Below are 26,002 nucleotides of genomic sequence, written 5' to 3' on the forward strand. Positions count from 1 at the left end.
CTGCCTGCGTCCAGTGTCGCTCCTGGTCGCTTGGAGAAGTGGATGCTGCACACATACAGTACAATATAATACAATACACACACACACACACAACCAGCACTAGCACCATCCCCTTGTAACTAAGCATCACAGTTTTATAGCTAGCATTCACAAGAATGGCTTTATTTTTTTGCTATACATGTACTGTATTTCAAATTGTAAAGTACTTTTTAGGTTACACACACACACACACACACACACACATGCACACACACACACACACATACACCACAACCCTCGTTCCAATTTCCAGTCTATGTTAAAACATTTAGTCAAAACTTGAGTAAATGTAAAAAGCAGTTGAGCTTACCATCCATCTTCAGTAACGCGAAGTTCCATGACCATCTTCATGACCTCGATCTCTGCGTAGACGTCGCCCGAGAACACGTGACCTCCTTCCTCCACCACAAAGTTCAGCAGCTTGCCAGCCGACAGCGATCTGAGGGAGACAACTCATTTTATCAATACTGTGTGTGTGTGTGTGCACATATTCAAAGTATATCCTCCCCTAAAATTGGCGTATGCTGTCTGAATGGCAGGGTAAAAACGGCCATACACGTAAAACTCCACTCGTAAAAAAAAATGAGAAAACATATTCATTCTGAAATATTGTAAACAATCAAGTATCCAAGTTGCAAGCACAGAGAAAAACTCTGGCAGTACACAAAAATGCTGCAAACAAAATACCAACTTTTAATTTTTTTTCTTAAATCAGCAAGTACCTGAGGATGGTGGGGTCGTTCTCTTTCTGCATGGTGCATGTCTGGTTGTCAATGGTGATGCGATACGTGCTGATCTGTTCCTTCATGTACGTCGTGTAGCTCAGGCCGTCCACCGACATCAGCAATCCCCCGTCGCTCAGCCTGAACACACACAAACATTCCTCCGTCAGCAGAGTGCACTGCTAACTGCCTGAGATTTTGTAGATCTAACATACTTTTATTTTGTAGATCGAACATCATTATCATTTTGTAGATCTTACATCATTTTATTTTTTATATTTAACATACTTTTACATTGTAGATCTAACAATTCTAATTTTTCTACATCTAAAATACTTTTCATTTTTTTCATCCAGCATAATTCTCATCTTTTACTTTTAACATCATTTTCATTTTTTTACATCTTACATCATTTTTCAAATCTACAATAATTGTTCAACTCAGGCACGGGAACTGAGAAAAGTGATTTTGGAAATACTGGAGCGCGGTTCAGTGACACGAGGTATCAGCGCAAACAAACAAACAGACCAAACACAAACAAAAATGTGTACCTGTGTGCATCCATGTCCAGCGTTGAGTGGTTCATGCACAGCATGTAGCTGGTCTGTCCCGTTTTCACTACCTGAAAGAGTCAACATCTACATTTAGAGAAACAATTCCAAATCCACCTCTCTTAATTTTAAACTTCATTGACACTTCCTCAAATAATCAAAACCTTTTTGGTCTAGATTCATACTTGAAGAACAACTTTTTCAAATGGAAGAAACACGAAAATACCCAGCATGCTTCCCCTGAAACCGGCGTATGGCTGCCTGAATGGCAGGGTAAAAACGGTCATACAAGTAAAAACCCAATCATACCTTATCTATTTTTGATTTGTGCTGAAATATTGTCTCTTATGGTACGCCAGAACAAAAAGATTGGTGGTATGAATATTCTTGGCGAAAATATTTTATTGTCACAATTCGCTGATGATACCAGTCTGTTTCTTGATGGTACAGAGCAATCTTTTTGCGAAAGTATAAAAGTGTTACAACATTTTGCATCACTGTCAGGTCTGAGAATGAACTATGATAAAACAATTGTAGTTTGGTTAGGACCTTTAAAGTTTAGCAAAAGAAGATTTTTGCCTGATATGAATTTTACCTGGAACCCGGATAATTTTAAAGCACTTGGCGTTATTTTTTCGGTGAATATATCCGAGGTTGTTTTTCTTAACTATAGAAATAAGTTAAAGGAAATTCAAAAACTTCTGAATTCATGGACCAGAAGGAACCTGACACCTTTTGGTAAAATAACAGTCCTAAAAACCTTGGCTATTTCCAAATTGACACATTTGTTTACTAATTTACCTGATCCAGACGAACAGTTTATGATGGAGTTAAATAATATTTTTTTCAAATTTCTTTGGGATGGAAAAAGAGATAAAATTAAAAGAAGTACGGTCACCCAACCCTATGAAGATGGAGGATTAAAGATGGTTGACGTGAAAAGTTTTCTGTCATCTCTAAAAATCGTTTGGTTAAAAAGAGTTGATGGCCTTACTGGATTAATATCAAGATTATTGTTTAAAGCATGTCCATCTGTTACAACAATTAATATGAGAGGAGAGGAATTTGCAAATGTTTTGATGCAGAGAATGGAAAACCCGTTTTGGACCAATGTTTTTAAACATTATAAGAAACTACATGGAAAATGTGACCCTATAACCTTTAACGATTTTGTATCAGAATGTTTACATTATAATGTTAATATTCGGAGAGATAAAAAGACAGTGTACATTCAAAATTGGATCGACAATGGAATAGCTCAGATTGGTCATATTTTGGGACAAAATGGATACTTATCCTATAATGCGTTTAAAATCAAATATCCAAATGTGCGAGGCGATTTTGTATTGTATCAAGGTGTAATCCAGGCTGTTAAGAAATATCAGAGAAAAATCGGCTTAGAATTTGATAAACATTTTATTATGACAGAGCCCATTGTGTGGAAATGTATTTGTAAAGGTAAGACACAACTTATTTACAAAAAACTGATTGAACATACTACGGTCCCAAAATGTATCGAAAAATGGTCTGAATCTTTAGACTGTTTGTTAGATAAGAAGGCTATTTTTCAACATGTTTTTAAAACAACAAAAGACACTTGTCTGAGATGGTTCCAGTACCGATTATTGTACAGAATTTTGCCCACAGAAAGGTTTCTATTTTTGCGAAAAATTGTGGATACGTCATTGTGTACATTTTGTGGTAGAAATGAAGAAACCCTTTTACATATGTTTTGGGAGTGTGATAAAGTGCAGACTTTTTGGATAGAATTTGTAAATTGGCTAAAGGCGAACTGCACCCATTGCAACAATTTAAAACTGTCTAAAGAACTGGTTCTTCTTGGAGTGGCGAACAATGTAGTCACCGATAAAGCTTTTGATGTGTTATTAATCTGTGCCAAACACCATGTATATATTTCCAAAATGAACAAAAAGACCCCTCATTTTCAGACATTTAGTAGAAACTTTAAGCAAAGATTTATTTGTGAAAAGTATAACGCAGTTGTGAATAATACAGTAGATAAATTCTACAAGGATTGGCGCCTGTATATGCACGTTTTGATGTAACCCTTAGGTTTTTTCGTTCCTAAAACCTTTTGATAATGCGACCACCAAACCACTGAACATCCCCCCCTCCCCATTCCATCCTCCCACCCCATGTATGTTGTAATTGTCCAAGTGTGTTTTTCTGTTATATGTTTCTGTCCTTTCGGTTAGGTGATGTCCTGTAATGTACAGCATATATACATGTAAAAAAAAAAAATGTACAAAAAGAGAATAAAAAAAGAGAATAAAAAAAAAAAACAAAAAAAACCCAATCATGTGAAAACCTGAGAACATGGGAGTTTCAGCCCGTGAACAAAAATGAAGAAGACTAGTGCCTTTAAATCAAATCAACAATTTACTATTGAATTTAATACAGTGATGTATTGCAATACTCAAGAATACCAGCAAATCATATTCGACGAGTTAGTCACTATCATCTATTTATCTATCTCTGGTTGTTTAAAAAAAATATATATATATAAGCACTGCACACAGAACCAGAGTAATCAAATCTTACATCTCTATAGAAATGTGCTGAAGAAAGTCAATGAAACACACACACACACACACAGAGCATATTAAAAAGCCAGTGGCCCTGTACAACCCCTCCCCACCCTCACCCTGGTTACACAAACCAGGGAGTGTGCACACACTCGGACAGGTGCGTTCAGGTATTTTTTTTAATATTTTTTTTATATTATTCTCTTTATTTATATAGCGCCTTATCCGAAGTTCAAAGCGCTTTATGCCGTGTGAGATGGAATTGTTTACACAATATATCACGCATTCACATCGACCAGCAAACCTCAAGCCTGTTAGGCGAATGTTCACCTTTCGCGGCCTTTATTCCAAGTCACACGGGTATTTGATGGACATTTTTATCTATGCCTATACAATTTTGCCAGGAAAGACCCTTTTGTCAATCGTGGGATCTTTAACGTGCACACCCCAATATAGTGTACACGAAGGGACCTCGGTTTTTCGTCTCATCCGAAAGACTAGCACTTGAACCCACCATCTAGGTTAGGAAAGGGGGGAGAAAATAGCGGCCCGACCCAGGGTCGAACACGCAACCTCTCGATTCCGAGCGCAAGTGCGTTACCACTCGGCCACCCAGTCCAGGTAAGCACAGCACGCTGGGTCTATCAACGAGCTTCACCTGTTGATCTGCCAGACAATGTACCTGCAGTGTGTACTTGACGCCGTCGTAGATGAATTGGACGTCCGCCAAGCTCTTCAGGGAATAGGACGGCAAGATCTGACCCCTGCAAAACACACCAATCACCAGTTAGTCCATCCCATTTAGAGATAATGCTTTTCACTTGCATAGCATATCTGACCCCTGCAAAACACAGTAAATCACAGTTAGTCCATCCCATTTAGAGATAATGCTTTTCACTTGCATAGCATATCTGACCCCTGCAAAACACAGTAAATCACAGTTAGTCCATCCCATTTAGAGATAATGCTTTTCACTTGCATAGCATATCTGACCCCTGCAAAACACACCAAATCACAGTTAGTCCATCCCATTTAGAGATAATGCTTTTCACTTGCATAGCATATCTGACCCCTGCAAAACACAGTAAATCACAGTTAGTCCATCCCATTTAGAGATAATGCTTTTCACTTGCATAGCATATCTGACCCCTGCAAAACACAGTAAATCACAGTTAGTCCATCCCATTTAGAGATAATGCTTTTCACTTGCATAGCATATCTGACCCCTGCAAAACACACCAAATCACAGTTAGTCCATCCCATTTAGAGATAATGCTTTTCACTTGCATAGCATATCTGACCCCTGCAAAACACAGTAAATCACAGTTAGTCCATCCCATTTAGAGATAATGCTTTTCACTTGCATAGCATATCTGACCCCTGCAAAACACAGTAAATCACCTGTTAACCCATCCGAATTCCAGATTTTTAGGATGGGTTTATGGGTAAATCCTAATTTGAGATAATACTTTTTAGGACAGGTGAATGGGCAAATCCTAATTCCAGATGATACTTCAGGGGGGAGCGGGTAGCTCATCCTAGCTCAGTGATCTGCATATGGGAGTTTGAGCAGGGGCTCTGGAGGGAAAAGGGCTAACCAGCTGACCTTTCCAGTGAGGTGGTGAAGTCAGAGAAGCTGGTGGTGATCTGACTGTCAGCGATGTGGAGCGCACAGCAGATGACAGCCAGCATGGTGTCGGGCCGTTTGGCCTTGACCTTCTCTGCAATGAGTCGGTCGAGCCAGGCGGTGGTGATGTTGTTGGTCTGGTACTCCTCCGTCTCCAGCAGTTTGATCAGGTACTCCACTGTCGTGCCGAAGTCGCCGCGGATTGACAGCTCTTTCAGCGCTACCACCAAGTTTCTGCAACAATCACTTCATGGTTAAAACAGATTTCATAATTTTTTTCTGACTGAATATGCTGGGTCTTATACCGTCGTGCAAGTTTCCGCTGATTGACAGCTCTTTCAGCGCTACCACCAAGAAGCAGTTCAAGGTTAAACTGCATTTCATAATACATTATTTTTTTGATGATCGAGCTTCGAATGAAAACTTTTGTGACTGATATTTGTTATTTAAACTCAACATTTTGTGACCTAAAATGAAGGTAAATTAACAGAGGTTTCGAACAGTACATCTGAAATATCAAGGTCTTAAAAATAGGGAAGTCTTAAATTGGGAGGTCTTAATTAAAAGGGGGAGTTCCACTGTAGTTAAAAAAAAGAAAATTATGACTCACTCCCGAGCATCCTCCCTGTCCTCTCCCCAGGAGAAGCAGTGACCGAACTGAGAGTCGGCAAACTCGTGCAACCCGCCCGACGCTGCCACGCTGAAGTATCCCCACACGTTCTTGCTGCTCCTGAAGTTCAGCTCTGACACTGTGCCTGAGCTGGGTTTGAAGCCCTGGAAAAATGTCAGACAGTTGTTGGTGTGTTTTCTGTTTAATTTGTGACATCTGTTCATTTCACTGTGTTTTCTGTTTTACTTGTGACATCTGTTCATTTCACTGTGTTTTCTGTTTTACTTGTGACATCTGTTCATTTCACTGTGTTTTCTGTTTTACTTGTGACATCTGTTCATTTCACTGTGTTTTCTGTTTTACTTGTGACATCTGTTCATTTCACTGTGTTTTCTGTTTTACTTGTGACATCTGTTCATTTCACTGTGTTTTCTGTTTTACTTGTGACATCTGTTCATTTCACTGTGTTTTCTGTTTTACTTGTGACATCTGTTCATTTCACTGTGTTTTCTGTTTTACTTGTGACATCTGTTCATTTCACTGTGTTTTCTGTTTTACTTGTGACATCTGTTCATTTCACTGTGTTTTCTGTTTAATTTGAGACATCTGTTCATTTCACTGTGTTTCTGTTTAATTTGTGACATCTGTTTGTTTGAAATGTCAAAATCTGTCCAGTGAATCAAATAACATCACTATGTATGTAATCAAAAAACAAGAAAGGTATGTTATTTGAACATGATGTTCTTAACAAACCAACATGTTGTATTTATACACAACAACATGTTGTATTTATACAAAAATATATACTTTTTAAATAGTACTATACAATTTTGTTTGTTTTAATTGTCAAAGTCTGTGGAGTGAATCAAATAACATCACTATGTACACAATCAGAAAACAAGAAAGGTATGTTATTTGAACGTTATCAGTCTGTCCACTGAATCAAATGCCATCACTATGTACAGACTTTCAGCCTTCACATGGCAAAGCATGTCAAGAGACTTAACATACTGAAGAATTAAGCAATTTCCTCTTTGTATTTAAAACTGATACAAATAACATATGAGCCCCTTTTGCATAGAAATATGCCATGAACCATTCCATTTTCATTTCTTGTCGGGGTCACAAAAAATGAAAATAAATCTGATATATATAAATATGAAAATAATAGGCTATTCTGTAATGAGCCCTGAAGGGACAGCAACCGGAACTCTTTCTGTAGCAGAGTTTTAATCTGACACATTGTACAACCACCAAAGAAACTGTTGCTCAAGTGAAACTAACACTATATTACTGCTCATTTCATTTTTCATTTTTCATTTTTATTACTTTATTGTCCCATTGCTGGGAAATTCGGGTCGCTTCCTCCCAGTGGAAAGCTAGCAGCAACAGAGTCGCATTACCCAGGTGTCTGCGTGTTTAGGTGTATTCAGCCACCTGCACTTATGGCAGAATGACCAAGGTCTTTTACGTGCCATTGTGATGACACGGGGGTGGGACATGGCTTCCGTCTCTGGGTCTGCACATAAAGTTGACCTGTGTCCGTCCCGTGATCGTCGTTGATCAATACTAAGCTTCATTCTCATTCTCAAATCAAGAAATCCCACCTCCCACGTCACATCTCATACAAGAAGAAAGCAAAATGAGAACGAAAGTCGCTTGTTCATGTCAATGCTTTCAGGTGCCAGGAGAATGGTTCCACATAACTCTCAGCGTCTCACTCACTTTTGTTACTCATGGTTTTTTTTATTATTCATTAGTGAGTATTTCTACGCACATACCCTCCCAGAGGGAGGCTCATGGCGTTTACAATATGCCGTGTGAGATGGAATTTTTACACAATATATCACGCATTCACATTGGCCAGTAAATCTCAAGCGTGTTAGGCGAGTATATACTTTTCACGGCCTATTATTCCAAGTCACACGGGTATTTGGTGGACATTTTTTTTTATATATGTCTATACAATTTTGCCAGGAAAGACCCTTTTGTCAATCGTGGGATCTTTAACGTGCACACACCAATGTAGTGTACACGGGACCTCGGTTTTTCGTCTCATCCGAAAGACTAGCACTTGAACCCACCACCTAGGTTAGGAATGGGGGGAGAAAATAGCGGCCCGACCCAGGGTCGAACACGCAACCTCTCGATTCCGAGCGCAAGTGCGTTACCACTCGGCCACCCAGACATGTTGTATGCATTAAGAGCGCTTAAATCCCTTTGCTTCTCAGACTTAGAATATGAAAGTAAACACGTTACCTCCTACAAGAAGATCAACTATAAAGAGGAAAACATTTCAATGATTGTTATTTTTGGTGGGTTTTTTTTTTTTTTTGGGGGGGGGGGGGGGGGGGTTGGGGGGGTGGGGAATCAGCTTTTCTTCTGAGATATTAGGGCTTGCAAATTGAGGTGCCTTAATTTACGTTCCTTAATAAAATCTTATTTTACATTATTATCATAACATCAAAACTTTTTCTAAATATATTTAAATCGTGCAAAATAAAATAAATTAATCGATAAATAAATCGAAAAATATATCAATCAATACTTAACAAATAAATAGGTATTCAAATTCATAAAAAGGAAAAACTAAACATAAAATGACAACAACTTTAACCTAAACACCTAATTTAACAAAAAAAGTAAAATATATTTCTTACAATTATTTAATTTTTTCTTTAAAATTATTTATAAAAATTCAAACAACTTAATTTCATACTCTTTTAATCATTTATAATTTATTTTTATTCTTAAATAACTATCTTCTTCTTCTTCTTCTTTGTTCATGGGCTTAGACTCCCACGTTCACTCATGTTTTTATCACGAGTGGATTTTTACGTGTATGACCGTTTTTACCCCGCCATTCAGGCAGCATACGCCGATTTCGGGGGAGGCATGCTGGGTATTTTCGTGTTTCTATAACCCACCGAACTCTGACATGGATTACAGGATCTTTTTCGTGCGCACTTGGTCTTGTGCTTGCGTGTACACACGAAGGGGGTTAAGTCACAAGCAGGTCTGCACATAAGTTGACCTGGGAGATTGGAAAAATCTCCACTCTTAACCCACCAGGCGGCAGCGACCGGGATTCGAACTCACGACCTCCCGATTAGGAGGCCGACGTCTTACCACCACGCCACTGCGCCCGTCTAAATAACTATCAAAAAACATTTCAATGCTTGTTATTTCTCTCAGGTGCCAGGAGATTGGTTCCGCATAACTCTCGCATAACTCTTGCATAACTCTCCCACATATAACACTTACTTTTGTTACTCATGTTGTATGCATTTAGAGCGCATAAGTCCCTTTGTTTCTCAGATCAAGAAGATAAAAGTAAACACATTACCTCATCAGGATTCTCGCTGGTGATTCTGGCGGCGATGACATGTCCGCGGGGCTGTGGTTTGACGCGGGGGCTGTCGAAGTTGATTGGGTTGTCCCCCCAGGGGTCCTCCCCGTACAGAAGGCGGATGTCTTTGATGCGGTACAAGGGCAGGCCCATTGCAATCTATATGGAGATGTCACTCAGTAAATTAACAAGAAGAGCAAACGCTCGATCGAGTCACTTTCGCAGTTCTGAATATTATATGAGGCATCAGATGGACAGGAAGAAATTGCTATTCACAACACAATGAGTCACGTTCACATAAAATTTGAGCCCGGTCACTTTTATAGTTTCCGAGAAAAGCCCAACGTTAAGTTGTGTGTTGCCGAGCAGAAAAGGCTAGTTATCTCCCTTGTTTTTCTGATAACGTTCGTAAAAGGCTACAGATGTAAATACTTTGATGTAAAGAATAATCCTACAAAGTTTCAATCACATCCGATGAACTTTGTCAAAGATATACAAGAAGAGCAAACGCTCGATCGAGTCACTTTCGCAGTTCTGAATATTATATGAGGCATCAGATGGACAGGAAGAAATTGCTATTCACAACACAATGAGTCACGTTCACATAAAATTTGAGCCCGGTCACTTTTATAGTTTCCGAGAAAAGCCCAACGTTAAGTTGTGTGTTGCCGAACAGAAAAGGCTAGTTATCTCCCTTGTTTTTCTGATAACGTTCGTAAAAGGCTACAGATGTAAATACTTTGATGTAAAGAATAATCCTACAAAGTTTCAATCACATCCGATGAACTTTGTCAAAGATATAAAATGTCTAATTTTTCCTTTGACGCTGACCTGTGACCTTGAAAAAGGTCAAAGGTCAACGAAACCATCGTTAAAGTGTAGAGGTCATTGGAGGTCACGACTAAACAAAATATGAGCCCGATCGCTTTGATAGTTTCCGAGAAAAGTCCAACGTTAAGGTGGTGTCTACGGACGGCCGGCCGGACAGACTAACACTGACCGATTACATAGAGTCACTTTTTCTCAAGTGACTCAAAAATGTCTAATTTTTCCTTTGACGCTGACCTGTGACCTTGAAAAAGGTCAAAGGTCAACGAAACCATCGTTAAAGTGTAGAGGTCATTGGAGGTCACGACTAAACAAAATATGAGCCCGATCGCTTTGATAGTTTCCGAGAAAAGTCCAACGTTAAGGTGGTGTCTACGGACGGCCGGCCGGCCGGCCGGCCGGACAGACTAACACTGACCGATTACATAGAGTCACTTTTTCTCAAGTGACTCAAAAACACCACCAGCACAAGAGAAAGAAATGATTAACATCTAACACACAAAAGAACATTTTTGTTTCACATGAGCACAAATAAACACACCTAAACATCCACACTCCCATACACACAAAACCACCATCTCCTTTTCCCACAAGCCAACCATCTCATACAAGGCACAAAAAGAGAAGCTGAATTTAAAGTGATCTTCATTACAAAAGGATAAAAGTTGTAGGCAAAGCCTAAGCTTTCAACCCATCACAGTTACAGTGTAAAAACACTTAAAAGACAAACACACGAAGTTGCCAACACACTCACACTACAATTAAAATGTTCAATAGCGTTTACAGAGAGAGGGGAAGGGAGATAGAGGGCGAGGGAGAGAGAGGGGTGGAGAGAGAAAGAGAGGAAGAGAGAGAGACAGTGAGAGAGAGTGAGACAATGAGGAGACAATGAGAGAGAGGGAGACAGAGAGAGGGAGGAGGGAGACAGAGAGAGAGAGAGAGAGAGAGAGAGAGAGAGAGAGAGAGAGAGAGAGAGGGAGGAGGGAGACAGAGAGAGAGAAAGGGAAAGACAGAGAAAAAGACAGAGAGAGAGAGGGGTGGCAAAGAGACATATCGAGAAGCCCCCTACCTGTAGCTGACAGGCCGGCAGGTTGATGTCAGCCACCATCTCTGTACAGGGGTGTTCCACTTGCAGCCTGGGGTTGAGCTCCAGGAAGTGGAAGATGTTCTCCTCGGCGTTGTAGAGGTACTCCACCGTGCCGGCGCTCACGTAGCCAACCATCTTGGCCAGCTTCACAGCCGCCTGCACACACCAACAACATGTTAAAATATTGACGTTGTCGTGGAAATTTGGCGTAACTCATTCTAAACAGCTTTCAGGAGGACAAAACTGATTATTTGTACAGTGGAACCCCTCTCTAGTGACCTTGAAAATGTTGACAAAAATCGGTCCTTATGGAGGGGGGTCCTTACAGAGGGAGGGGCGGGGTCAGGGGGCCACAAAGAAAGTCACCTCAGATTTTCTTAAAAAGAGAAAACAGAGAAGTTTGAGTTGCTGACGACCATTTCCTCAAGCAAACTGCTTCGATTTCATGTTTGACATTGTCGATGGTGTCCATCAGTTCTGGTGCATGTTTCAATGCAAAAAGAGTTACCGTATTAATTTTGATGGATTACCCCCGACTTTAAAAAAAAAAATTGGGATGAGCCACGTATAGGCCGCGTCACTATATTAGCCGCCGTCGAAAAAAATATCACATCGTGTCAATCAATCAAAACAACCAGGCAAACGAAAGTACGGTATTTGGCGAAATCGGCTCCGAGAATAAACAAGTGAAACAAAGAAGAAAAGTGAACAAGTTTGAAGAAAAATATCACACACACACACATTTTGTAACCAACACACACATGTAGTCCCGCCTGGAAAAAGCTTTTTTTGGATGATTTATGACTTTTGCGCACATTTCGACACAACATGGCGGCTCTTGCTCCTCCAACTATCGCGAGACACAAAAAAACGAAATCTCGCGTGCGCGAGATCCTGATACATCCGGTGTTTCTCTGTACGCTTGTCACGACGACTTGTTGACAAACGAAGATTCGCGAAAGAAGAGAAAAGCGCCGAGTCTTGAGTAGAGAGCTAATAAAGTACCGGTAATCGCTAATCAAGCGAAATGAAAATCCGCGGCGACTTCCATTAAATGAATGCTATTCAAGTTTAGGTAACGTTTTAGCTGCATCTTTTTATAAGCCGCAATGCGATTTTTTTTTTTTAAAGTTGCGGCTTGTAGTCCGTCAAATACGGTACAGTTTTTGTCAGTAAAAATTGAAAAAAGCATTTGTTTTAAATGTATAGGTAAACTTAATTAACGGTGTGACGGACGCGCATGAGGCATGTTTTAATCGAAAATTTTTAATTAAATTTTGATTTAATATAATATACTTACCCATATTCTTATGAATGCATTGACTTTAGTCCCACATGCTAGATGTCGAAAAACCTCTCAAATTACCTGCCCTTAGTAGGGTGGTAACCAAGCTAAAAGCGACGCCATAGCCGTTGCTATGGCCTGACCTTGCTCGGTTACCCATAACACCCTGCGCACCACGTGAGCGCCAGCATCCGTAATAATCATTCGAGACTATTAGTCAAACAAACCCCCAAGGACATAATCCAGCGGGGACGGATGGGAGGGTATTAACTATAAGAATTGGGTAAGTATATTATATTAAATCAAAATTTAATTAAAAATTTTCGATTTAATCACATATTCTTACTCCAATTCTTATGAATGCAGATTCCTCCTAAAGGTGGAGGGAACCTACTTATGTCCTTGTAAGAACCTGCCCTGCAGCCACTAAAACCAGCAATGAACTGGAGCCGTCTAGCCGCGTGCAGGAGAAATCCCAAAGATAGAAACCGATGAACACATCATCTGACCTCCAGTAAGCCGTTTGCAAAGCTTCGCCTAGGCGACCAGAACGCAACACGGCAATAAATGTAGCAGAGCCCCTAGAGAGAGACAAATAAAAGATGTCTCTTTCGCTCCATTGTAAAGACATAAGAACCTGAGCTAAAGCTCGTTGTTCCCAAAAGACAGTAACGTCAAAAAAGGGATTAAAAAAGTCTAACCAGACAGTTAGAAAATCCGAATCTCCCGGAGCGAAAATCCTCCCAAGAGGAGGGAATCAAACACCAGAGGATATTGACCAGGTTTCTGAAACCCCAAAACCTGGCCAAAAACCGTGAACAAACGGCACCAAAAGCCCTAAGGCTACATCCTCTGGCAAACCCCAAAAACGCATGCGCCTCACTGCCCTATAGGGCTGAGGCCCAGAGTAAGTAGAACAAAGTCCCACGCGCTAACCAAGGGGGAGCCTCTAAACCTCATAAAACAAGGTCCTTGATCATGCCCACAAGAGGGCCATGAGCCACAGAAGAGAGGCCTATTTGTTTCAAAACAGCTGAGATAGCCGAGACGCCGGAACCTCAAAGAAGAGGCCCAGCTGCCCAAAGCCAAAACTGAAACAGAGGTGAAAAACCACCTGGCTTGAGAGAGGGGCGCTAAGGAGTTGCACCCCCGCTCTAAATCCCCAATTGGCCAAAGAGGCCAAACAAGGAGCATACACAGATAAAGTGGAGGAAATATATGCTTCGTGCCCAAAGAACAGAGTAAGAACCCATGATCTAAAACACAAACAGCACGCCTCCAGACCCGTAATCAGATGGGCCAACCCCTGAGCAAGCCCTGAGAGGACCTGCTGAGCGAGTCGGCCCGATCGCAGAGCTGGCCGGGGAGAAATTCCCCTGAGAAAATGATTTAGTGTGAAAACCCAATCAGAATCCCTTATACTCTGTCTGACAGGGAGTGAGAACTTGCTCACCCCAGCTAGTTCACATAAGAAGCAACAGACGAATTGCCCGAATGCAACAGGACATGCCTGTAAATAGCCAAAAAGGAAAGGCTAGCAGACTAAGAGCTACTGCTCCTAACCTCAGGCAAAAGAGAAGCCCAAGGATTCACGTCTACATCACAGCCTCAAGACTGCAATCACCATTGCAGGCCCCATCTAGACGAAAACGCATCCAAAAAGCGGTCTAAGTCCAGGGGGAAACAAAGCTAGGGAAAAAAGTCCCCTGAGCGATCCAAAAGGATTCCAGCCACCTTCCCGCGTGGAGGAACCCACTCTGGAGGCGGACCCTCATGTCCCAGACCTGTGAGGCCGAACCCCCCAAAAAACTTGAGGAAAGACTAGAGGGCCAGCAAAGCTATCGATACCGTCCGACCAAAGATCGGGTCTAAAGACCCCGCAGAGGCCTGCTCTCGTGCCAGTCTGGCAGTGAAAAGCGCTAAAAGCCTCCCTATTCTCTCTTGTGTGAAGAATAAACCTTCCAAGAGACAAAGTCGAACAGCATGCCCAGGTAAAAAACCTGGGATAAGGACAGCTCGGAATTTTGCCTGGTTACTGAGAGCACCAGGCAAAAAGCCTGGTTCAACACCAAAAGGAAGTGCAGCTGACAAGCTGATTGACCTTGAAAAAGCTCAACCAGCCCCCGAGATAGTCCAGAGACCAACACCCCCAGAAACCGAGCCCTTTCCTGTGTGCAGAAACGCAGAAGGAAAGCTCATGTGAGAGCACCGAGGAAAATCTCAGCCAAAGCTGAAAGCTCTAGCCCATGCCGACCCACCTCCCGCAGAGAGGGAGGCGACACTGAACCAAAACACCCCTTTGCAACCGGGAGCGCATAAATGCGCTGCCAGAGGTCCACGAAGGAAGGGAAAGATTCCAGCTATTGAGTAGGTCTTAACAACCCCCGAAAAAGCCTGACCCTTGCTTCCTCCAACCAGCATGAAATCAAACCCCTTGTAGAGGAAGGAGATCACACCAAGCAAAAACAGTGTGGGCCTAAAACGTCACCGAGAAACTTCTCCGCTCAGTGACTACCCTAGCCCAAGCTGCCAGCAGCCTGGCTAAAGCCTTAACCAAGGCATCCTCCCTAACCCAAAAGAGCGTTCAGGGAGGAAAAGATTGCCTATAAGAAAGCACAGAAGAGAGTCTCAGCCAAAGCAGAAAACTCCAAACCATGCCATCCTAGCTCCTCCAGAGAGGAGAGGGAGGAGTAACATCATGAAAACTCCATGTTCCCTGTGGTCTGTAAACGAAGCCAGAAACTAGCCCCTGGCAATAAAAAGTGCAGATCAGACCCTGAGCCTGAAAATTCCCTGCTATCTTCTTCCGCACTAAAAGTGAGGACGAAGCAGCCTGAAACCCCGAAGCCAGCAGTCCCCTGCGTATAAAGCAGCGGGAAAGGTGTAGACTGAAGACCACTATCCTAAGGTGCGGAACAAGCCAAAAGTGTGGCATGAGGTAGGCAATCACCGGAGACTCAGCAAATGAAACAAATTGCGAGAAAGCCTGTGAAAACCCAAAGCCATCCCGGAAGAGGAAGGAAGAGAGACACCCCCAACCTATCCGGGACAAAGTAAACTGCAAAGGCAGCCGCTCTATGTATGGGAAGCCTACAACCAGTAGGCAACCCTATACACTACCCCTCCTCCAACAAGGAGTCCGAACCTAACCACCAGTTGTGTAAAACACAAAAGGAGGGGAGACCGGGGAGGTCGCGCACTAAATACTCCTGCCGATAACACCGCCAAGAGTGTGGATGAAAAGCGTGATCAGTCTCTGACTGCCGACCCAACACCGCCCACCTGAACAAGAGGTGGGGGGAAGAGGGGTTGGTAACTGGCACAGATCTCTGCCGAGAAGGAGATAGAGTGGAGAAACAAGACAAAGCCGGGCCCGGCGCATCTTACCCCACCCGCTGTGCGAGAGAAGCAACCCAGTGCTAAGAACCAGACTACCTGGTTTGAACCACAACTCACCCGAAGTGGGGAGGGGGGTGGTCCAGCACAGCCGCAACCCCTAGAGGGGGTAAGGACTGAAACAGAGAAACGGCCGTAAACGGCCGATCCTCGCTCGTCCACCTGCCAAAGTCAAGTAGCCCTATCACTCACCCACCCCTAGGAGGGGGGGGGGGGGTGACCTATGCTGGCTAAGGACAATGACCACTGGCCAGGTGATACTATAGCCGAGTCCCCGCAGACCATTGTGAATACAAAGAATGGGAGACTGGAGAGAAAAGAGTATATTCTGTCTCCGCCTGTCCCAGGTAGACAGCCGGCACAGCCCGTGCAGAGAACAAAACGGAGCAAAGCTCATTGTTCCCTGACCACTGTGCGAGACACCCTGCCGAGAACAAAAGAGAGTCAAGCTCATTGTTCCGCGACCGCTACCCGCGACGAGCGCGGGCAGCTAACACAGCCACCTGTCCCAAATGGAGCAGAGAAGGAGTATGTAACGTAGCCTGGAAAGCCGTACATAGCACCCCCGCTGTGTAGAAAGGCCTCGATAGATGAGGAGAACGATTGTCAGGCCAGGCCATAGAGGCACAGACTGTGAAGACAGTCTAACAGCGCCCACCCCGTCCAACCCAGAGGGAGGGAAAGGGTGGACCCGCGACAAACGCGGGCAGCTAACACAGCCACCTGTCCCAAAAGGAGCAGAGAAGGAGTATGTAACGTAGCCTGGAAAGCCGTACATAGCACCCCCGCTGTGTAGAAAGGCCTGAGCCACCCCATGCCCCAGATGGGGAGGGGGGTGGCTCGTCACAGCAGTAAGAGCGACGGAGAGAGACGAACCGAGCAACGGCCGACCCCCCTCCGTCCACCTGCTGTAGTCCTATAGCCCACCGCCCGCCCACCCCGATAGGGGAGGCGAACGATTGTCGGGCCAGGACAATAGAGGTACAGACTGTGAAGACAGTCCAACAGCGCCCACCCCGTCCAACCCAGAGGGAGGGAAAGGGTGGAACGCTACTCCAGCCCCCACCCGATCCTGCCCGGTGGGCGGGAAAGAGTGAGCCACTGATACCCCCCCCCCCCCCACCCTGCCCCAAACGGAGCAGAGAAGGGGTATGTAACGTCGCCTGGAAAGCCGCCACCCGAACGCGCCCGGGGGGCGGGAAAGGGTGGGAAGCTAACACGGCCCCCTGCCCGCAAAGGGCAGAGTGGGACAAGCCCTGGCCGTGACTTACCGTGCCCCCCCACTCCCCCTTCCTCACGGTAAGGGGGCTGCATGACCGACCCAGCAGTGCTGGTTCAAAGCAAGCCGAGCGGCCAACGCAGGCGGGGAGCTGGCCCCCTCTCCTAAAGGAGAGAGTGCTCGCGAACAACCCAGTCTACCAGTGGCAGAAAGGACTGAACCGAACTGGCCGTTTGCACCAGGCGACGGTGCGACGCAGGAGCGCCCCCCCTATCCCCCCCCATTGGCGGGGGGCTGCGTAACACACTGTGAAGTACCGGCGGTAATCAGAGTGGTTAAACGCAGGCAGGGAGCAGGCCCCCCCTCCGAAAGGAAGGGGTGCTCGAGAACAGCCCAGAGCCACCAGAGGCAAAAAACGGGCTGAACCGAACAGGCCATTTGCACTTGACCACAGTGCGAAGCTGACGAACGGGAGGGCGGGAACCGCCGATCGCGCCTGAAACAGCTGAAAACACAGACCAAAACATCGTTAAGTCCCCCCAAAAGGAGGACATTGACTGATTCCTCTTACTCAGAGAAAGGGGAAAGAATAGCCACACGGCCACCCCCCCCCCCCCCCATCAGTCGCACCGACGACGATCCAACAAAAAGTCTATAAGGAGCCTAAAGGCTGATTAACCCCAACAGGGGAAGCGAGCTGTGAAAGAACTGAACCCACCCTCGGAGGGATAGGAACATAAAAAGAAGTGCTGTTTGACGGATCTACGACCCGCATAATAGGCAAATCAAAGTTCTTAGGCTACTCTTAGGTATAGTTTTCTAAACCAGGCTAAGAGCCTTGTCACCTTCCAGTCTCGCGCCAAGTTTAGCTTTGTTGTCGGCCATTTTAAGACCGGCGAAAAACAGTCACCCAGAACAAAAAACTTCTGCGTGCGTGTTCAACACAAAGCTATCAACATTTATACCAAACATACACAGGAAAGATCTCACCAAAAGGTAGACGGACAGGTAGACCCCCAAGAACCGGCTAGTCTCAAGGACGAGCAGGCATGTGAAGGCCAAAAGTGAGAGCGAAATTCGGACACGTCCACCGTGTGTTGTCGAAAGTCGAGAATGATTATTACGGATGCTGGCGCTCACGTGGTGCGCAGGGTGTTATGGGTAACCGAGCAAGGTCAGGCCATAGCAACGGCTATGGCGTCGCTTTTAGCTTGGTTACCACCCTACTAAGGGCAGGTAATTTGAGAGGTTTTTCGACATCTAGCATGTGGGACTAAAGTCAATGCATTCATAAGAATTGGAGTAAGAATATGTGATTAAATCATGGATGTGCAAACGCTGTGTGGAGTATGCTCATCTTTTTGAAAATACACCAAGTTTGTTTGAGAATACTCAAAGTGCAAAACAGGGGTTCCCAGGTCTGTCCAGCCCTACCTGGCCACCACCTCTCATTAATGTGAACCTGCTCATTTTGACCATCTCAAAAGATCGCAGACAATTTTTAATTTTGCCTGTACAATTTACCTTTCCAAAGCAACCACCTGCCTATAACGACCACTTTTGGCAGGTCGATCCCTAGGGTGAAGAAAAAATAAAATCACAACAAAACTGACAACAAACCGAACTCAAAAATGAAAACAGAAGAGTCAACATCAATGCACCTTCTCCATTCTCTCCAAGACGTCAGGGTCAGCAATAGTAGCGGGGGCCTCCTCAATGATTTTCTGGTGTCTGCGCTGGATGGAACAGTCGCGTCCAAAGACGGAGATGGCACAGCCGTACTTGTCGGCCAATAGCTGCACCTCCAGGTGACGTGCTGCCGACGCAAGCTTCATGATGAAGATGGGGGACCCAGGTACCTCTTGTTGCACCTGCCAAGAAAGAATCAAACAACAAGATTGGTAAGTCATTGGACGTTGAATTTATGACGAAACAAAACATTACGATCATGCATTAATTTTACATTACATAAATCAAATGTCATAAATAGAAGATTTTCGGAAGTAACTCCATCGGATTTGTACACTGGTTGTGGAAGAGTGACCTTTTCTTGCAAAACCTTGTACAAATATTGGAGGGGCCAATCACTATTTATTTATTTATTTATTTATTAGTGAGTATTTCTACGCACATACCCTCCCAGAGGGAGGCTCATGGCGTTTACAATATGCCGTGTGAGATGGAATTTTTACACAATATATCACGCATTCACATCGGCCAGTAAATCTCAAGCGTGTTAGGCGAGTATATACTTTTCACGGCCTATTAGCCTATTAGCCACTAGCCAGGGGTGTGAATTTACATGTGTTTCTGACAGACCCCTCACTAATGATTGGCCCCTCCTATATTTGTAGGAGGTTTTGCAAGAAAAGGTCACTCTTCCACAACCCATACAAACCCAACAGTTATTTTCGGAATTCGTCTATAACGGCATGTTTTTAGATGTAAGTTTTCCTGAATTTCTGCCTGAATCTCACACTAGTTCACCTGAAGAAAGGCCTCAGAGTTCTTAGAGTTCATTATTAAATTGCATTCTCTTAATAACGTGCACAACAGAGGGTGTCCTTTTGCTGGAGGTGTCATCTCATTGGAGGGCCATACATCGCATGTATCACTTTCATAAAAAAAATTAAACTAATGTTACCTGTCTGAAAAGGGTGGCGAAATCAGTTGGGCTGTCAGCCTTACGAATGCCCTTCCCTCCGCCACCTTCTGACGCCTTGATCATGACAGGGAAACCGATGTCATGCGCCGCTTTCAGACCTTCGTCAACGTCCGTGGTGCAACCGCGACGATACAGATCGTTGGGCACCACCACCGGTTTGGGAATGCTGAGATCGCCGGAACAGTTCAGTTTGAGGCCTGAGCCGCTCCATGGCAACGTGGGAACTCCAGCCGTCTGCGCCACGATGGATGAGGCGATCTTGTCGCCTAGCGACCACATGGCGTTCTCCGGAGGGCCTGTTGGAACAGAAAATTTTTCAGTTTAGGTTAGGAAATAACATAACTAAAGTCTGTTCTTAATATGCACTTCGTGCAGCTGCAGCTCACTGCATATATAATAAGACCAGCCTTAGGCAAAATGTAACGTAATGGATCTGTGACTTCGATCCTCATCTATTGGATCTCCACAAGGGCGCAGTGATGTAGTAGCAAAACGTCAGCCTTCTTACCAGGAGGTCGTGAGTTCGAATCCCGGTCGCTGCCGCCTGGTGGGTTAAAAGTGGAGATTTTTCCGATCTCCCAGGTCCATTTATGTGCAGACCTGCTAGTGACTTAACCCTCTTCGTGTGTACACGCAAGCACAAGACCAAGTGCGCACGGAAAAGATCCTGTAATCCATGTCCGAGTTCGGTGGGTTATGGAAACATGAAAATACCCAGCATGCCTACTCAACGAAAGCGGAGTGAAGCTGACTATGCTCTCAGAGTATAGTTTGGGGAACCCAAACGGGCAAACAAGCTCACGTAAACAGAAAATTCTAGAACGCTGAAGAAGAAGAAGGATCTCCACAGGGTACTGTGATCTCACCAATCCTTTTCACCCCCCACATAAATGATTATGTATCGATTGAACATTCGAATTTCCTTCTTTGAGCCCCGTGATGTCAGAGTCATATTTAGACCACTAGCCAAGACTACAAACTAGTGCATGTTTGTGTGCGTTCAATCGTACAAAAAGGAATACAAACCAAAATCCATCAATAACTATTATTTGTATTTTTGACCAAAATATGACATTTTACACAAATCAAGACAGTGATTGTTCACCTCGACTGCTGGCGCGGTCTCGGAGGAACACTGACTGTCTCGATCTGTGTAAAATGTCATATTTTGGTCAAATAACATACAGACAAAACTCCGATTTAACCTCGTTTGTACAATATTCAAAAGAAGGGGGGCTGACAACACAAATCTCAGCAGAACAGCCATACAAACAACAACAGAAGCACAATCAAAAAGCAGTACGGACACATTGATACCTCTTGAAATAGACAAGTCTTGCGCTTACAAGAACTCACCAATAAACTGGATGCCATTTTTGTGCAGCAGTTCAGGAAGCTTAGGGTTTTCTGAGGCGTGACCCCAACCAGCCCACACAGCCTGTAAATAATGAGAGAAAAACATGAGGCATGACCCCAACCAGAACACACAGCCTGTAAATAATGAGAGAAAAACATGAGGCGTGACCCCAACCAGCCCACACAGCCTGTAAATAATGAGAGAAAAACATGAGGCGTGACCCCAACCAGCCCACACAGCCTGTAAATAATGAGAGAAAAACATTGTGCTTGGCATCAAAACTAAAACAATTTTTTTTAATTTATTTTACAAATAACTGACTGACCAAACCAAATGTATGGACAAATCTCAAATTGATTAACTCCAACATGGACAGTTTTGAGAACAAGACCAAGAATAAGGTAACAATAAAAACAATTATTAAAAACCCAGTTTCTAAAAAAATGGGAAATCTTCTGCCAGAGATGCCGGCACTTTACAAATTCTTTATAATGACACAGTGGAACCCCCTTTTACAACCTTCAAAAATCTGAGAAAGTAAGGTGTTAATTGGGCGGGGATATAGCTCAGTTGGTAGCGCGCTGGATTTGTATTCAGTTGGCCGCTGTCAGCGTGAGTTCGATCCCAGGGTCGGCGGAAATTTATTTCAGAGTCAACATTGTGTGCAGACTCTCTTCGGTGTCCGAACTCCCCCCCCATGTACACTACATTGGGTGTGCACGTTAAAGATCCCACGATTGACAAAAGGGTCTTTCCTGGCAAAATTGCTTAGGCACAGTTAATAATTGTCTACCTATACCCGTGTGACTTGGAATAATAGGCCGTGAAAGGTAAATATGCGCCGAAATGGCTGCAATTACTGGCCGTATAAAATTTCATCTCACACGGCATCACTGCAGAGCGCCTAGAACTGTACCCACGGAATATGCGCGATATAAGCGTCATTGATTGATTGATTGATTGAATTAAAATGGAGGTAAATTTACAGAGGCAATGAACAGAAAGTTTTAACTTGGTGGTTTCCACTGTGCAAACTGATGAAAGAAATCAAGTGAAAAAAATGTAAGTCACGCTTACCTGTACTTGTGCCCGCTTGGCGATGTCCAGAATGAGCTCAACGTTGGCGTAATTGTTATTGTTGCTCCCGCCCGGCACTGGAATGTACTGGTCAGCCATACGGATGTACTCTGAAATCAAACACAGAGTAAGATGTAATTGTTGTTGGTCCCTCCTGGCACTGGAATGTACTGGTCAGCCATACGGATGTACTCTGAAATCAAACACAGAGTAAGATGTAATTGTTGTTGTTGGTCCCTCCTGGCACTGGGATGTACTGGTCAGCCATACGGATGTACTCTGAAATCAAACACAGTAAAGTTTAAACCAATAGTAGTAGACATCAATTTCCCCTGTGGCAACGCTCTCACAACTGGAAGGCCATAACCTCTGACCCGGTTGCACAACTTACGCAACCCTTGACTACAATACAATACAATACAATACAATACAATACAATAACTTTATTAATCTCTAAAAGAGAAATTGCATTGCTGAGCGTTTGTGTCCGTAATAATAACATACATAAAACATTCAAAATAAACATTTGTTCTTTGTCCTGAGAAAATATAGCACATTGGTTATCACATAAGAAAGTATATTAAAAATAAATTAACATGCATTCACCATCAATACGTCTACTATCTTCCTTGTTGAGTCGGCTTCCATTCAATTACTTTTCACAAATACCGGACACTTACCACACCATCGTTACTCCTCTGAAGTTCCTTGTGGCACTGACTTAACCACTCCCGTTGTATTGCGCGATGCCACGTGTGGCTTAAGACAAAGTTAACACTACCCTGAGTGGCTTCTGAATGTAAATAGTCTGAAACGTAGAACTTGTCACGTGAAGTGAAAAAGAAAATAACTGCATCGGTCTTGAATAGCAGCTAGCATCTGCTGAAGGGACATTAAAACCCAAAAACCAACCAATCTGTAGTTTGCAGGTTTTAATGTACTGATGGATGACAAAAGACACAGATTGCATAAAGAGAGAAAAATACATCCAGGATATTATAAAAGCCAGAGACTTGTATAACAATAAACTGTAATTTAACACACTAAATCTGTCTGTCTACAGCAAATTCAACCCAAGACAGAAATCTACACAGCTATCAATCACCAATTCACAAGTCCACAGTCCTATGAATCAAAAAAGAAAACAAAACACACACACACACACACACACACACACACACACTCCGATCTGACCACTTGATTCCCAAGATCAAGCCTAGGTTGCGCATACGCACGCACGCACACACACACACATGCACACAAACACACACACACATAGCAGACAACCAAAAAAGCAGACAGAACTTTGAAGATTTTTTTTTAACCGACCTGCATTTGCCTTGAGGTCTTCGGGTGTGACCATGACAACGAAGCGAATAGCTCTCTCGTTGCGGAACATCTCGTACGCCCACCTGCGCACCGAGCGCATGCACTTGACCGCTGCGATCCCATTGTTGGCAATCAGCACCTGTGTCACAGATTCACATTATCATTATCAATACAGTGGAACCCCCCTTTGAAGAGTCCCCAATTTAAGACCCTGATTACTCAGACTTTATGTTTATGACCCCTGTAAATTTACCATTTTAAGACCCTGATTACTCAGACTTTATGTTTATGACCTCTGTAAATTTACCATTTTAAGACCCTGATTACTCAGACTTTATGTTTATGACCTCTGTACATTTACCATTTTAAGACTCCCTCTTTTTTTAAGACTCGATTTTTTTCTTAGTTTTCTGGATGTCTTAAAAGTGGGGGGGGGGGGGGTGTACTCTCCAGTTAATGAATACACCTAATTAGGCTAATACAACAGTCACAATCTCATATTTCCATATTCAGATTCTGACACAACAGTTGTTGCAGTTTGCTATATATAATATATATGTAAGTTGTATGTGTACACACATACAGAAACACACACATAGTGGTGAACAGTATTGGAATCAAGTTGCTCTCTCCGCAATACAAACCAGTCAATTCACACCAACTCACATCAAATGAAACAGCAACCAATATGATTGTCTGTTGATTTCACCTCTCGTATTTTTAGAATGTTCTCAATCAAATGCCAACAGTCGACACCAGTTAATGTGATCCCTGCCTACCCTGTTAATGACGATGTCTCCTCCGAAACTCTTGACGAACTCTTCAGGCGTGGCCACACAGAAGTCCTTAATGTAGCTTGACCGTCGTCCTTTGGTCGTGTCCAGCGAGATTCCGGACATTGTGTGTCTGAGGAAAAATCGTCTAAATCAAGAAAATGTCATCGTTTTGTCTCTGAAGCCGGAACAGATGCATCCTTCAGTGGTTTTTATTTTTTCCCTTAAAAGATACACTCCGACAGATGCATCTTTCAGTGGTTTTTATTTTTTCACTTAAAAAATACATTCCTTCTAATATAACCGATAATAATACTCCACTAAAGATTCAAGGCTTTTACACGAAAATTAGAGTTAGGCCCATTACCCTTCTATGGGGACCCATACCAGAACTCGACAACAGCCTGGCTGCTTTTCATTTAGTGTGGGAATTTTTTTCTGAATTAATTACTAGCCTGACACCAGTGTCAATGTTCCAAACTAATTGAGCCAAACAATCCCACTCTTCACACAAGGCAAACGGACAGCCAGGTTTTGGTATGTGTCCAAGTGGAAGGAATGCTATTTTTCGCCCGTGAAAGTCTTGGTTTGAACAAGATTTTATTAATGAAATACAGGGTGGCATGTATATATACGATATAAACATTTGTGGCCACACAACAAGCTAAGCTTATATTAAGTGTGGTTATAAATATGTACATCTAGACAGGAATTGTTATTTCACGTTATGTCAAGGTCATAGAATCACTTATACCCTTATGAGAACGCAAGACAGACAAGATACAATTTTTACACACACACAAAAAAAAGAGGGAAAAAAAAGCAAAAGACGGGAAGGACTGCAATATCGGGGAGATCCCGGGGGGGGGGGGGGGGGGGTCCAGAGAGACGATGAGAGACTTTCACAGACTTGCTAGATCAATGCTTCTGCAGCAGCAAAAATTTCATTTACATTGTCGTACAAACTAATTAAGCTGAGGTTAGTCATGTGAATACACAGAAAAACCTTTAATAAAAAGATTCACTCAAAACTTGACCTTCAGTAAAAACGTAAAACAGCATGACCTGCCAATAATCAATTACTGGATCATTGACATGGTGAAAGTCTTGACAGAGATCAATGGTGGCTGACATGATGGCTTACATTAGAAGGACCGGTACTACTTGTCTCCGAAAAAAACCAAAAAACCCCTGAAAACCTCATCAGAACTTAAGAAAATTCATCCTTAGATCGTGTTTTGTTACATATTTGTTTGAAATCCTGACTGATATCTGCAACTTTCACTGTACATGGCTTTATTTACGTGTTTGTGCAAGGATTTACGAAGGAGCGGAAGCACTAATCACATGACGTTCATCAATACTTACTTGTGCTTTCGAGTAACAAGAGTTACCTCCCTGGCATTGAAATTGTTGCATCGAAAATCCGGCTAAAAATTAAGGGTGCATGTAGCATGAATCAGGCATGACTTCTCACAGGCATGTCCAATACTTCACTTTGAAGGTAGATTTAGATGGGGTTTTCGGAGAAAATAAAAACAC

The 26,002-nt window shown here is 43.3% G+C and overlaps 1 protein-coding gene across 1 annotated transcript in view; it reads right to left on the reverse strand.

Annotated features, from left to right (window-relative positions):
* The window catches only part of LOC138963139 (acetyl-CoA carboxylase-like), an 83,895-nt gene that overhangs the window by 48,562 nt on the left and 9,331 nt on the right, over nucleotides 1–26,002 (reverse strand). The window contains exons 4-17 of the mRNA XM_070335172.1: nucleotides 24,467–24,593; nucleotides 23,688–23,826; nucleotides 22,359–22,468; nucleotides 21,281–21,362; nucleotides 19,904–20,220; nucleotides 18,921–19,130; nucleotides 11,342–11,515; nucleotides 9,442–9,603; nucleotides 6,096–6,259; nucleotides 5,465–5,719; nucleotides 4,541–4,622; nucleotides 1,313–1,383; nucleotides 762–902; nucleotides 350–478 (exon numbers count right to left, since the gene is read on the reverse strand). Of these exons, the coding sequence (XP_070191273.1) occupies nucleotides 350–478; nucleotides 762–902; nucleotides 1,313–1,383; nucleotides 4,541–4,622; nucleotides 5,465–5,719; nucleotides 6,096–6,259; nucleotides 9,442–9,603; nucleotides 11,342–11,515; nucleotides 18,921–19,130; nucleotides 19,904–20,220; nucleotides 21,281–21,362; nucleotides 22,359–22,468; nucleotides 23,688–23,826; nucleotides 24,467–24,593 (2,163 nt within the window). The remainder of the gene's footprint in view (nucleotides 1–349; nucleotides 479–761; nucleotides 903–1,312; nucleotides 1,384–4,540; nucleotides 4,623–5,464; nucleotides 5,720–6,095; nucleotides 6,260–9,441; nucleotides 9,604–11,341; nucleotides 11,516–18,920; nucleotides 19,131–19,903; nucleotides 20,221–21,280; nucleotides 21,363–22,358; nucleotides 22,469–23,687; nucleotides 23,827–24,466; nucleotides 24,594–26,002) is intronic.

Source organism: Littorina saxatilis, linkage group LG3, assembly GCF_037325665.1.
Source record: "Littorina saxatilis isolate snail1 linkage group LG3, US_GU_Lsax_2.0, whole genome shotgun sequence".
Classification (NCBI taxonomy): domain Eukaryota; kingdom Metazoa; phylum Mollusca; class Gastropoda; order Littorinimorpha; family Littorinidae; genus Littorina; species Littorina saxatilis.